This window comes from Calonectris borealis, chromosome 3 (genome assembly GCF_964195595.1).
Source record: "Calonectris borealis chromosome 3, bCalBor7.hap1.2, whole genome shotgun sequence".
In the NCBI taxonomy this organism is placed as follows: Eukaryota; Metazoa; Chordata; class Aves; order Procellariiformes; family Procellariidae; genus Calonectris; species Calonectris borealis.
The window spans coordinates 98,418,138-98,433,625 of record NC_134314.1 but is presented as its reverse complement, the minus strand read 5'-3'; the positions used below and the strand labels follow the sequence as shown (position 1 = coordinate 98,433,625).

The following is a 15,488-nucleotide window of genomic DNA, read 5'->3' as shown; positions in this document are numbered from 1 at the left end:
GGACTTTTTGGAAAACCTGGCATATAGCAATGACTTTCCTGTGGTATTTCTAGCAATAGAACTTCTTTTGCCAAATAAAATGCAATGTGAAAATTGTAGTCACAGGATTTTTATTTCAGAAATGCCATATTTCTTAAAATCATTAATGTTAAATACCACCAATAAAAAAATTGCGAGGAAGTTGGAGGAATCTATCTCTGATTTGCTTACTTTGTGGATCTGACAGCTGTTTATCTGTAGGAATTGCTACATTCACCTTCTAAGACGAGGTCAGTACTCCTGTCATCTGTGTGGGCCCGCAGGGGTCTAAAAAATTACTGTAGCACCCTATATTAATAACCATCCCTACCAGTTGTCCAATCAACAGTTCCTATAAAACAGAAATCTCTTCATTAAGTATTAGATTTATTAAAGCATGCTGTGTGATCATCTGAAGAAGACCATGTGTAATTCCATGTTGTTATAATACCTTAAGCTTGTGTAAGTTGTCACTAATTCTGCAGGCACTGTGCAGATGGAGAGCAGAAACATGCAAGGGCTCATCTTGAAGGCTTTCTTAAGGAAAGTCTCAAAATCATTTGAAGGAGAGTTTTGCTTGAGCACCTATAGGAACTAATCCTCCCTCACCCCTGGCCTCGGCTGCAGCAGAGCGGATGGCCTGCAGCTGTGGCAGCAGCGTCCCTTCAGGTACCAGCCTTCGTGCTCCTGGTTTTCAACACTTGGTCCAAGCGATTGCCAGACAGCAAGGTTGGGACATTTTTGAAAACTAAGTCAGACTTCCCCATGTGCTGAAACTGCAATGAGACCTTCAGTAGCTATGAGACTCTTTAGTACTTCTGGACTTTATGTTCTCCTTTATTAAGTGAATCGAACGTGAAAGTATTTCCATTTGAAAGGATGTGGGGAGTTACTGTTGTCCCTTCAGCTTTGAGTGAGCTAATGAATGTGTTCATGATAGTAATTAAGTATGTAGAGAAGGTTTGAACCATGTGTAAATAATCATTTGGATAGCTTTATAGGTTTGGGTTTGTTTGTCTTTTAAAAAAGGAAGGTAAAACAAGCCCTAAAACAAAAATGTGTGCCTGTCACAACCCCAATCACTTTTATCTGTTTGCATGTCAAGGGAAGTCTTTAAATACATATAGGCAGAATCTCTCTTTTAGACAAGAATTTAAGCATTTAAAGATAAGCACGAGTTTGAAGGCAAATCAATTTGAGCCTGAGCCTATGCTACAAAGCCACTCACCATATTTGGGCTTGATATACTTTAAAATGCAATTTATTCTTCAATGCATTCAGTAAATAGCTCATGTTAACAGACAAGACTTGTCAAGACACCTGTCTCTTCTAAAACTCACCCATTCTGTGAGCATTTTTTCATTTCTTTAGTAACACTCATCATCTTTGTTTTCTTCAACAATATAGTGTTATCTAAGGATCTGATTCTTCTCCTATTAAACAAGAAATTTCCTGTCAGCTTTCCTAAACAAAGCAGATTCAAGATATAGTAAGCAAAACCTGTGTGTTTATTCCTTGTTAAAAAAATAGTCTGGAAATACTATGATTCTAGAAAAAGACATAGAAAAATTGCATGCTCTTTCTATGACTGTGATAAACTATCCAATTATTTTCTGTGTTCATCAGTAATAGCTTTATGAAATTATATTGTGGCATTTACCTTGCTATTTTTTATCTCAAAGTTACAAAATTAGTTTGTTGTATGTGTTACTACTAAGCAAGGCTTTTTTAAAAGAAAGGAGATAGAAATGTAAATATATGGGGGTGTTTAGCTTTTTTCTTTTTTTTTTTTTTTCCTTCTTTAAAGAAGATTAAAGCCTTAAAGGCAAAATCCTGTAACAGTTTCTGCCTGGAGAGATCTTGATGACAGTATATATGCTTCTACTGTAGAGGCCCAAAATGGAGTTTGGGAATAATCCTTTGAGGCCTAATTTCGATGCATAATGATCTCCATCCTGAAACCTGAGGAGTCCTGGACGTTGCTCCTGCCCTTTCTCACTTTCCAACATAACTTCAGGCAAATTACCTTTCTTGACTCAATATCCTTCCTCCGTTTAGATGTTATACAGTGCTAAAACAAAAGCTCTATTTCAGTACATACATACTGGTTAAAGTGGTCAGGTTTAAATATGATACAAAAGTTCTTAATCTTAATCTTCAGCAATATAACACCAGTACAATGATTGTTCCTTTGCATTTGTTGTTCATTTAGGCTCTGTTGTAATTATTAAGGGTTGGTGTTAAACCAGCAGGTTTTTCTGGATGCTGGTTGTAATTACGGATGACAGCAATGTGAAGATACCCAACAGACGCCCGGGGTGAAAAGCACTTTGTGCCAGAAGTGCCGTGGGTAAGGCGTCAGTGTTCTGTTGCACGGGGTTACCTGGCAGCTACACCTGTTGCTGCGAGTGGTACCGTTGTACATGGCCTACAATTTGGCTTTGATGGGGCAGTAGCCATTTAACTGTAACATCTGATTTATTTTTTTTCTTCCCCAATGCTGTCGCTATTCGATGCCAATCCCTTCCAGATTAAGGGAAGTGCCCAGCATGTTCCCTTTTAGAAGTTGGCATTCTGAGCAATAGCAAATGCTGAAAAACCTCTCTGTGCATGTAATCTCTCTCTCTTTTTCTACAATATTTTTTTCCATTTTTTTGTTTGTTGTCAGAATTCTTTAAGTACTTGCAACACAGAGGATAAGGAATGGAAATGGCACATTTTGCTATGCAGGATAATTCTGCCTGTTGCACTTAGTGTTCCACACTGAACCCTTCTCATTTATGCTGAATCCATTTTAGTATGAAATGAGACCTGACATGTTCCAGCCTTTGTTATTTGATGTACGGGGTCTTTTTCCTCCAATCTTGCCCCCTTTGAGGGTTGCCGAGTATTACGTTTACGACTTATAATATATACTTAACAGATACTACACGATTAACAGTGTTAAATGTAGTTCCAGACAGTTCATTTAAACATCCATTTGCAAGTATTTACGAATTTTGTGCAATTTTGCATGCCAAATACTTCTGATTTTTATAGCACTTCTCTAAGAGCTTGGAGTTAAGCCTGCAAGTCTTTTCAGTCTTTGAAATTGTAGGCAATATGTTTGTATGTACGTATGAGTCTATAAAAGCAATTATATGCTATTGTTTTTCAAATAACTCAGAGTTACTCTTGGCTGCAATGAAAAGAAGTAGTGACATTACTGGGTATAGTTTTGAGAAGAAATTAGTTCTAAATTTGCCAGTTCTCAAGTACCATCATGAAAAGCCTAAACTCAGTGTGCTGCATTGACAGTATTCTCCACGAACACCTGGAAATTATCATGAGCCTTTCTTACTCCTTCTTTTGAAAATGAAAGTTAAATAAATGCATTTGAAAAAGATAAACCGAATAATATAAAGGGCTGAAGGACTCAAAATCAAAACAGGGAACAGAATGTACGTTACATAAAGAAACAGCTTTTACTGAGGAAACGATAATCCTCTGTGACTATTTAGTAGAAATACTGTGAGAAGACGTTGTTTATATTAGAACTTGCTTATAGACTGACTACAGCAAATCCACTTAATTTTCATTTGAACTCCTCTGCTAAGAATAGAAATGCCACGATTGGGCAGTATGCGGTATCCTAATGGTTTTTCTAGATTTTCTAAAATCTATCGTATACCACTGTAAGGCTTTCTTTTTAAAATACATTTAAAGGCCAGCTTTTTTTGGAATGCTCATATTTTCTAAAATGTGTCTTGAAAACACTAGTTGTCTGTATCCCACAAATATTAGGGGTTTTCCCAAGTACTCCCTATTTTCTGATTGCATTTAGTGATCTCTGCTTTCCTGCTTGCGAACCGTGAGGGAAGTTTGGGGAGAGCAGTGTAGCTCCCTTTCTAAGGAGCTGTCTTCAGACAGTTAAATGAATGTCCCTAGTGTGGCTGTTCAGTATGAGATAAATGGATTTTAATTTAAACATAAGACTATTGTTAGTGCTCCTGGAAATGAGTGGTTCACAGCCCTGGGTATGAGCCAGCACACCTGATCATCCGCTTCTGAGTCACCTGGGAAAGTCACTGCCTGGTTCTGCGCCTGTGGTCCGCAACAGCGGCGTGAATCGTGCAAGACATGGCAGCGTTGTGCTTGAGGACTGTGGAAAAGCATTGCTTATGTGTTTTTGTTGGGTAACAGTGAACAAGCTAGCTGAACTTAATGTAAACTGAGTGTAAAGCTCATGGGTGAATTAATTTCTCTTGTGACTTGGTCTGCTGTGATGAAAGGCCGGTGTCCAGTCATGCACTGTAGTGCCAGGTGCTACTCCAACCTCCCCAAACAAGTACTGCTGCCGACTGACGAGGTGGGGACTCTGAGCGGGCTGTAATGAGGGGTGAGGTAGAGGCAGGGTCACCGCTGGGGGGTCACTGCTCTTGGACAGGCAGTTCATCTGTGCAGTTCAGCACTAAAGCAGGATGCAGTGCGCGGGTTAGGCCGCGTGCTAGTCTTTAGTGGTAAACGTGGAACAACAGACTGACAGGAGAGACAGCTTTGGGGGAACTGGCTAACAGACTTCCAACGTTATCCAAGACAGACCAAGAAAACTACATTTCTGTGAGCTGTTTGAGCATCCTTCTCACACACAGAGATACTGTTTGTGTGGAAGTGGTGTCGATAATTGAGGCCTGCCGTTTAATCTGATAATTTCAGGATTGGTGTATTGCTTGTAGCTGTTTTCAAGTCAGTGCATTTCTGAAAACTGTTTTGTTGTTTTATTTTAACTGTAAGTATTGTAAGTGAAAAATGGAATTTTATAAAATTATTAAATATAGAACTGAAAGTAATACAGTAAAATTAGTTTTAAGACTTTGTTGGTAAAAACAACATGATATTGTGTTTATCTAGCCAAATCAAGAAGAGGATTTTTATCTGTAAAATCACAGGTGCTTTATCTGTGAAGAATTACACTTAAGATGAAAAAAGGAGAAAAGCGGTATTGTAGACTGATTATCATATCAAGTGTGAACTGTGCACTGTCAGAACATCTTGTTCATTTCATATAAGCAGCTAACTTTTTGGGAACCCTTTCCAGGAGAGTGGGATTTTAACTTTCTCACATCCAGGCTGCATACTTTAGCAAATTCTACAGTCTGGATGATAACCAAGAGAACAGTTCTGTGTCAATATAGAATTATTTCCTATAATAATAACTTTTAAAAGATTTCCAGCAGCTTTGTAAAGGCAGTAAATTGTTCAGAAGCTGGAAATAAGAGTCTTTGGTAGGATTTCCAACTACTTGTTATGTATTCTCTGTTGGAGGACAGTCTTTCTCTCGAGGGGCTGTGGTATTTACTAGACATCAGAGTTTTGCTTAAAGCATAAAAATAAACATAATTGACAACATAAAAATAATTGATAACTATTTGGTACTTCTTATCTCTTTCTTGAAGGGATTATCTCTTATCTCTTTCTAGAGCCATTGCGTTTTGATTGTTCTTTGGCATAAATAAAAAGGGCAGCTTTGTGTACAAGTCAATGTTTATTTACTGAGAGCTCACTTAGAATAAAAAAGTAATGCCATTCTGGCCATCCCGTGTCGTCTTAGGGTGAAAACCCACTCTGAGTACGAAGTTTTTGTAAGATTAATTTGAATTTTGTAAGATGAATTTGCTATGGGTTTTAGCCCTTGCTGTTAAGTGAGAGAAATTGATCTCGATTTGTGGGTCTGTTCTCTGTGTTTTCCCAGGATATCCATCCGTTGGCTTAATTTAAGACCGTTTTCTAGGAATTCCTAAATCAATACCTTTTAATTTTACAACCCTCAAAAATAGGATTTATTTCAGTGTTTGTAAAAGAATTTGAGACTTTTAGAGATTTGAATTGTTCTCGGACTTTTAATTTTCTTTGTGTTATTGTTAAATACTGTACTGTTGCTTGGAGAACTCATTCATGTACAGAAAAGCTTGCCACAGACCAAAGCTGGCATCTTTAGGCCATCGTAATGATTCAGGGTAGCTGAAATTCAGAGAATGACAAGTGTTAAATACATTTCAAAGTGTTATATGCACTGAAGTAGTGAATGCATAGATTCAGTTGGCAATGGATGACTGAATGTGGTCCCCTCCAAATCTGATATTCTATTTTGCAGAGACGCAAGTGGCTCAAGGAATGCTTGTAAAATCTGTCTTTCATTAACAACCGTGTACTGTTCTTCATTGCTAATTCATCCTCAGCTTTTGCTTAATGCATACAGAATACTCTGGAGGTGTTAATGATACTTCTCAAAATAAAGCCTTGGGAAAAAAGACCCAATGCACTCTGGAGGATTTTTTTCCCAAAAGTTTTCATTCTGAGATATATCAACTTCATTTCAGTTGGACTCGATGATCTTAGAGGTCTTTTCCAACCTTAATGATTCTGTGATTCTGTGATTTTTTTACTTCCTCTACCGTTAAATGTCATATAGAATTGAACAGGAATTGGTTAAGAGGAACAACTTCCTTCCTTTGAACGTTTTTCTGAAAGTGTATTAGTATCAAAGTGGATTATTAGAGCCTGAAGCTCAGATCTTAATCAGGAATTCTACAAAGTAATTAGTTCTGGATGGAATTTTTGTTCTGCTTGATAACATGTATTTGTGCTCAGCTTTCTTGCACTTGTGTCAGCACTTTCTGAGTGTATGGGGACCAGGGGATGTTGAGATTTTTTGGTGGATTTTTTTTTTTCCACCTGAAGATCAAATGAAATGAGAGTCTGAGCTGTTTGGAGAATCTGAGTGTGTAATTACTGTTAAAGAGGTTGTCAATGTGCTTGATAGTGATAAAGCACAGAAGCCTTACTCCCAGCTTAGCGTGAATTTACAGATAAAGGTTTAGAACAAATAGAAGTTCCTGTACTAGGCAGTGAAAACCCTTGCCCTTTAGTAATTGATGCTAAAAAAGAAAAAAATTACCCACATCTTAGGGAAGTTATCTTGCACTGCTAGCTAGAGGGCATTATTTTAATTTTTGGAGCATATCTGCTTATGTATTGCATTTGAGTTTTCCCATATTTGTGTCTGATACAGCCAGTGCTTATTGTTTTTTCCTCTGTTTCAGCACCCAAAGACAATGAAGAACGTGTGTTCCGGGAACGTATGCGCCCCAGAAAGCGGCAGGGTGCTGTGCGACGCAGAGTACATCAGGTTAATGGACACAAGTTTATGGCCACCTATCTTAGACAACCAACATACTGTTCGCACTGCAGAGATTTTATATGGTATGACTTTGCTTTCTTTGAAACTTTGTATGGAAGAGTTAACATACCCTCCTGTTTTGCTGAAGTATAAATGGCGTAGAGTAGTAGTTCTTTTCCTCCTCATTTTAATATTAAGCTGTCATCAGTTTTGCAGACGATAATAGAAGGCTGTTAAACTTGCATCACAAATGTTAGAATTTGTGTTTGTGTTTTTTCTCCCCTGAGCCACAAAGTTCAATCTTTTCCTGTCTAGTACACACTATAAATTCTAGGTAGACAGCCAGTCTCATGTTCTGTAATTGCCTAAGCGTAGATTTAGACCTAATATTAGATCTTTACGTTTTGCCAGGATGACTGAGTTCTTCTTTAGGTGCTTAAGTATCACCATTTTCATCCTAGGAAGTGCCAAGCTCCTGTACATCCTACTGAAGTTAATGAAATATAGGAATATTAGACTTCTAATGATCCAGGGTTTTGGGTGCTCAGTGTACAGGGTCTTTCGTATTACAGTGTATATCAAGAACTCTCTTTTTAGAAATTTTTTACATTAGTTTTGAGTACTCGCAATTTTCAGGTAGGGAAAAGTGGTGGAGGCATTCAGTTTTCAGTTATTTTTCAGCAACTCTATTGATATTTTCCAAAGTTACCTAGAGATACTGATTTGCACCTTAATACACATAAGATCTGATGTGATCCATAATTGATATTTCTTAAGAGTGTGTAATGAATCAGTGAAACGATGTGAATTGTACATGAACTCAACTACATTCCTCTAAGAAATGTCTGCAGGTTAGGGTTTACGTTAGCTAAGATGATTTCAAGAAACAATATTGGCAAATGCAATCTTCTGTCTTTTTAGAGGCTTGCTTGATGACTATTTTACCAGCTTGTGGCTTCCCTCTCTATGTACCCTTTGGCTTTGCCTATTTTATTATAGTAAATGTGTCTTTACTTCTGAATCCCTTCATGGCCTATCTTCCTACCTGTTACTTCTTAGCAACTGAAATGTGGCTCCTACTTTGAGTTGATCTCAGTCTAGGCATGCAGTTATCAGATGATGGGTTATAAGGAGCTATTCTTTTAAACTTGTGCATGTTCAGTAACGAGAGGAGAAAATGTTTTTCATTTTTAAAAATATATATTCTTCATTTTCTAAAACACTGTTTTATTTTCAGGGGTGTAATAGGAAAACAGGGATACCAATGTCAAGGTAAGAGAAAATCTACAGGGGGACAGTTTGAATATATTATGTTATATTGAATATTTGAATATTATGTTATAATATATAAATAATAAGATACTTTCATCAAGCATTGTATATGTGCAGAAGAATTTAGCACAAGATGATCAGAATAAATTTGTCTCACCAAAGATACAGTCTTTACAGTAAGTCACAGTAAGATTTTTCAAAAGTGTTGGTCTTAGGCAGCATATGTGAGGTAGGGGCACAGTTAACATCACTGAACAGCAGATCATAGGTATCTCTTGATGCACGTCCAACTAGGGGGGCGTATCTGTGGATGTTGGCTTCTTCATTTTTCACTTCTTGCATTTTAAAATTGTGAATTCTTTATTCTGCTTAAGATTCTTTGTTTAAAAATGCCAGGTAATTGCAAAGACTGTAATTAAATAGATGAGATAATTATAGAGGTCATCATTAGAGAAGGTTATAGCAAAGACTGCAGGAATGCTTCATTTTCAGCTCCCATTTTGAAACTCAATTTCTTGTACTCTTAATTTTTTATGCAGTGACCTCTTGGGACGATGTTTTTCTGCTTAATTCTCATCTGACAAGTAGAAATAATCAAGTTAGTGATGATTTTTCAGTTACAAAAGACTTGATGAAATCTCATTGTAAATAAATGCAAATAATGGTTTTACATGCTATAATAAGAATCACTGTATTAACATACAGCAGAGGTTCCTTGAGTTCTGATTTTTTTTTTCTTACAACAATGACCAAAGCTAGAAGAAAATGAAATTAATGAAGGTTTTTTCCTTCACTTAATGACCTTGAATCCCACAGTACGATAGACCTTGCAATTTTTAATCTTATCTGTCATATCTGCAAATGTTATTCATTGATTAAGTAATCAGTATGAATATTGACAAAGCATTTTTGCCTCCTGAAACCTTTTACTGTTATCAGCTTATGATAATGTGTTACAGAAAGACTGTTCAACTTTGTTTTTTCTGTTCTTTGACTTTTACAATGAGTTATCGTTATGTCTCTTTTCCTCTGGAAGCTCTTCAGACAGGAATTGTTTTTGCCATTGTGTCTCATATAATGTGGAGATCATGGACTTTATCAGATAAAGAAATCAAATATGTAAAAATTGAGAAAAATTGTGGTTAATATTTCAGAAGGTAATTTGTGGGTTTACATACTGAGATTTTGACAGATATGCTGTAGTTCTCTTAAAATTCATTGGTCTCTTCAAAGTGTATTATCTCCTGCCTTTGTAAGCCATACTTACTTCATAGGACTCACCAAGTCGCCAGTCGCTTGCAGCCTTTCAAGTCCCAGCATTTCTGGTCTTCTGAGATCAGTCTTTTGCTTTAAAATCAATCTTCATGAAAACTCATTCTTTTATCTGTTTTTTGTTTATAGTTTGCACTTGTGTAGTCCACAAGAGATGCCATGAACTTATAATAACGAAGTGTGCTGGCTTAAAAAAACAGGAAACTCACGATGAGGTAAATGTTTATAAAATAAATTTTCTAGATAAAACTCTGTCTTTCATCTGTTCAAAGTAGTGTCATCTCCTCTGTTTAATCAATAAATGTTACAGACTTTTTTGTGCCCTTCTGGTCGTCTTGTGATGTAGCATTTACTTTGGAATGACAGATTACCATAACAGTTTCATCTACATGGGAATTATTATACACCAATTTATTTCTAATTAGTAAACTTTTTATAATATCTGAATGCTTAAAGTCTCAGTGAGCTCTTTCCACTCCTTTTCATTTTTAATATTCTCCATTTTTGAGTTAATACAAGTTTTGTCATTTTAATTCAAAAGAAGCAGGATGGGACCCTTTATCCCTTAACTCCATTTTGTGTGGCTTAGTCAATTAGCAGCTGATAGGATAGGCAGTATGCCTGGGTATATTGCATCAACATAAAAGACTGCCCAGAATTTGCTTGCAAAGTCTCACCTCAACAAAGACTGCATCCAAACTGTCAAAGTGTAGAACAAAAGCCATCCGTGTGTTGAAGAAGGCCCATGGATATTGTATAAGATGGTAGTGAGACCACAAGGTACTGCATAGCTAACAGGTTTTCCAGCATAATTGCTCCCTACCTCTAGCAAGCTTTTGTATATTAATGAAATTAACGCAGTATGTGCTTCATGTTATCACACATTTAAATAAATGAAGACATCACCTGAAAATGAAATTAGCTGCCTTCAGAACTGTGCTGTCAGGGAGGTAAATATATCTGCCAATGGCACGTTCAGCTCTGGATCATAAGAGAAAACAAAGCAATTCTTTCACTTGGGTTAAAGGTCTCTCTCAGCTAAGGTGGCCCTTTCAGGCTTGGTTAGGAAATTAATGTTAATTTCTGTGGACAGTCATATACCAAGGAGCAACGTGACTGCTGTCGTGTTCAGCTCCCTTAGACTCCTCGCCTTTGGGCTATCCTTTTATGGCTGGGTTGATAGGGGACACTTGGGGAGGGGAGTGGATTTATGGTTTTTTAAACAGTTGTAGCCCTCAGCTGTAACCAGTGAATGCTTTATCTTATACAGAAGTTTTGTGTTTGTTTGTGTTTTAACAGAAAAGCTAATGAATGCTCACTGTCCTGTTCTGTTTTGTGCAACAGCAAGGGCCTACTATCTTTCACCATAAGATTAGGTGAGGTAGTCTGTGGGTGATCCCAGTTCCTTGGCCACGCAGAAAAAAATACATTTCTTAGTTTTATTTGTTAAAAACCTACATTTATATGCTTGAAAAAGCCAAGTCTTAAATTACAAATCAGAATTGTGCATAACAATGGTTTTAAGCCACTCTTTCAACTTTGATACGAATTTGACTGAGACACTAACTGATCTCATTCTTCCTGTGCAGTTCACTACCATTTTTCATACTGGAAGCATTCTTTAATGTCAGGTTTACAACCAGTATGTTACATCCAAAACTTGATCGCTTGCATAGGATTGTGATAAAGGACTGTGTTTGGCTAGTGTTGTTTTTACATAGTACTCACAGGAAGATACAAAATCTTGCATAGATTTATATTCCCAGGCTCCAGACTGGTGGAGACTTTATGCTTTGCTGATATAATGCTCTCATTGTTTAGAAGGGGTACTAGATCGCTGGAGAGAAGCCAGTGGTAATAGGAAAGGGAAGGAAAAACATCAAAATAAATCTACTGCTATGCAGTGGCCGCTATAAAAACTTACCAATGACATCCTTTAATTAGTAAGTAATCGTACCTTGGAATCCCTGAACACAACGAATTATCATTGTCATTTTCATAATCTAAAGAAGAGTGGGATATGAAAAGGTAAAGGGGTTGTGATATGTTTCTTTTTCTTAGTCCTGTATTAGTTCGGCCTCCTGCTCCTAAAACAATTGGGAGTGACTTCCTTGCCTTCCACACATTAAGAGATCTTTCCTGATAGCTATATATTTGTTGTTCCCAGAATTACTAGGAAGTAGACTTTAGTCTTTATCTCTTGGACAACAGCAGCCCTTTCCCCTCTTTTCCCCAAATAAAGTAGTGAGAAGAACTCTGGAGCTGGAGTATATCTAATGCAAAGATCGTCATCTGAGCACAGACCTATTTAATCTTGTTTGAATTCTGTGTGGTTTCAAAAACATAACAGGGCCTCGGCGTACACTGGTTATAAAGACGTTAATTAGAATGAAATATTGTGTGCTCTCCTTTTGCAGCAAGTGGGATCCCAGCGTTTCAGTGTCAACATGCCTCACAAGTTCAGCATTCACAATTACAAAGTGCCCACCTTCTGTGACCACTGTGGTTCATTGCTCTGGGGTCTTTTGAGACAAGGTTTACAATGCAAAGGTAAGGATTACCACTTCAGAGCTTTTCTTTTTCTTTGTGAGTGCAGTAGACTTGGAAAGACTTCAAGTTATTCTGTCTTTTCCAGCATGTACAGAAATGAATAGAAAGTAAATAGCGGACTGCTGTAGGAGAAAATGGTCCTTTACCCTGTCTGCACTAGTCAGTAACAGATGAGAGGACAGAAGTGCAGAAACACATTTTGCACTCACTGTTGTGTAGGTTTATTGCCACATAGGAAATTAGAAGTTGACAGCAGATTAGGAGCATGAGGATTTACATCCCTTCAGCTTATACGCCTTTTATGTTTTCAGGTTTGTGGTGATGGTTAAATCATCCTAAAATCAGCTAAATCATCCTTTGTGATGGTCTGCATAGCCCCTCTATTCCAGAAAATACAGGATTCATTATGTTTTGCAGCTTAAGGACTGTGTCCTCTGTACTGTCCAGTAACTGTATGCAAAGTTACTGCTGGAAGGTGCATTCATGTCATTATAGCTGACTAACAGAAATGGTTGGTTCCATATCTCCTTGTTTCAAGCAGATCTATATATTCTAAAAGGGGGAGAAAGCAGTACAAACACTTGCAAAGGAAAGTAATATTTTAGAAATAATGAATAGAATACTTCAATTAGTGGATTGATGGTAATGATGTCATGAAGAATGTCAGATTCTTAGAAAGTAGTACTTAATGGAATTATAAGCATTTTCATTTTGTTACACCTTTACGAATGGGTAGGTCCATCTTCATAAATACAAAAATTATGTTATGTAAACTTCTCAACAGCAGAAACGTGGAGTCAGTCACATATGTATAAATGTGTAATCTCTTAAATATATGCTTTGCAGTATTTAAGATGAGACATAAGTATAGGTGGAGGACAGACCTAATGCTTCATGTCACAAATTGCTAAGCAGCAAGGGAAAGAAGAAAATTCTTTCATGGCAAAGTGATACACAGTGAGAGCGTTCTGAAGTTCAAGCCTTCCCTGGTGATTTTAGCTAGTGAGCAGTGATAAAATGTTAGACTCTAAATATTGTTACTTTACTACTATTAAAGATTTTGTTCAAATGATATCTTAATTATGACGGCGATATGTTCAGAGGAGATTTTTCAATTAAAACTGATTTTTTTCTCTTTGATTTTTCATCAGAGCTATAGTATCTCTCCACTTAATCTGTGAATATATTAGTACACTTTCATATTCTCTCTCAAGTACCATAGTGGTTCATTTCCTCTTAACTGTAGAAAATAATGTTATTTCTCATATGTATGCATTTACTGTGTAGCAGATGCATAGAAGCAATTATTCAGAGAGCCTATGTTGCTTTCTCCATGTTCATAAAATTAGTGCCTTTAAAAATGCAGTATTGTCTGCATGAAATCTAGAACTCACCTGAGCTTGAAATGTCATTTTCTCCGTGCTTTGTTTTCTCTCTTAACAAGTGCCGAACAATGCTCCCTTCTTCACAGATGTACTGTGTACAGATGTGCCCAGTGTGATTATTGACACCATGAGAGGTTTATTCTTCTTCTGTTTTTTCACTGCTTATTCCTGTGCTTCTCTTTACAAAATATGTTCATGAAGTTGGACTGTACAAAATTTTTCCTGCTTGCTTTATTTCAAGCAGTTCAATTCCTCAATGTTCACTGTTATGGATCCTAGGTCAAACATTTTACTTGCCACTGAGCTTTTGTCACCAAATATACATGCACTGAAAATACCATGTGTAGCAATTTCTTTCTGCTCTTCTTGTGAGCTGAACCATACTTAAAAAGGAAAAGCACCTCCTTTCTGAAGCGCATGGTTACTGCTGCAGATACAGTGCCTGTGTATAGTCTCAGAGGCAAATGTGGTTTGTTTCTTTAAGGCTTATATAGTGAAAACATTGTTGATGAACAATATAATGAAATGCAGCTTTATAAATACATACTTTTTTGATTTTTTTTTCCCTCTAAAAAGTAATGAAGTGAGGAATTTGAGCAGTTGAATGTTAATCTAGTATTTAATTACACTTGCAGTTTTGCTTTCTTTATGCCTTGCTCCACAAGAGGGCAGTGAAGACTAAGATAAAATATGTCATCTGCTCTTAACAAATCCATACTATGCTATTTTTAATGGATGTGTCTTCTCCCCCCACCTCATAACCTGGAAGCAATGTAATCTTTTTTTCCTCTTACTAGTATGCTAGTTCCAGGAGATGGTATTTAAGAGAAAGAGCTTAGTAAATGGATTTTCATCTAAAGAAAGAGAGTGTCTAACAGTGCCAGAGATTTTTATTAGAACTTAAAACACTGTTGGTTTTATGCCAGCCTACATTAGGAGTTAATCTACTTGAGTAAAATAGAGTAAGAAGCAATAATACATGAGGAACTGATGTTGCACTCTCAGTATGAGAGCAGAAGTGGACTGCTAAAATCCAAGCTCTGAAGGACTTTTCTTCTTATTCAAATTCTGTTTAAGATTTACAGGATCATTGGATGTTTTCATTTGTTCCTGTGTCGGTTGTGGGTACTGTGTGAAAGCGCTGTTCAGCATTATTATAGCTGAAGAACGATAACCAGGTTAATAATTTTATATTAGCATTCAAAAGTGTCACTGCAAATCCAGCTAAGTATTTTTCTACTGAAATTGTATTTATTTGAAAAAATTATTGGTAGGTCCAATAAGGTCTGATTTAAGTAAGACAAATGCGTGCCAAGGCAGTATTTAATTTACTCTGTTACTTTACATTTCATTGCAGTTTGCAAGATGAATGTACATCGACGCTGTGAAACAAATGTGGCACCAAACTGTGGAGTGGATGCTAGAGGCATAGCTAAAGTTCTTGCAGATCTTGGAGTCACCCCAGATAAGATCACCAATAGTGGGCAGAGGAGGAAAAAGGTAATTTTAATATGTAGTGTAACATAAGAAGTGAGATAAGTATGGCAGTATTGTAACTTTACTAATTGGGGTTCAATCTCACTCACTTGGCTTGCACAAGAATTTTTTTTAAGTCAGTACAGTACTAAGACCTTGGCTTTTGATTTATAAGTGTAAATCATGTATTCTGAATTTTTATATGAAATTTATTTTGACCTGCTACAATTTTGCCTGGAGTCTGTATAGAGTCTGGAAGGATTTCCCCTTTTTAATTTTGAGGAAGGAGATTTGACAGAGAGACAGTGTCATAAAAACATAAATGTCTCTTTGTCTTAGAATTGGCATTGGGTAAT

General features: G+C 36.8%; 1 protein-coding gene across 1 annotated transcript in view; it reads left to right on the top strand.

Annotated features, from left to right (window-relative positions):
• The window catches only part of PRKCE (protein kinase C epsilon), a 296,929-nt gene that overhangs the window by 177,768 nt on the left and 103,673 nt on the right, over positions 1 to 15,488 (top strand). The window contains exons 3-7 of the mRNA XM_075146872.1: positions 7,101 to 7,260; positions 8,415 to 8,449; positions 9,851 to 9,936; positions 12,139 to 12,271; positions 15,014 to 15,156. Coding sequence (XP_075002973.1) covers positions 7,101 to 7,260; positions 8,415 to 8,449; positions 9,851 to 9,936; positions 12,139 to 12,271; positions 15,014 to 15,156 — 557 coding nt within the window. The remainder of the gene's footprint in view (positions 1 to 7,100; positions 7,261 to 8,414; positions 8,450 to 9,850; positions 9,937 to 12,138; positions 12,272 to 15,013; positions 15,157 to 15,488) is intronic.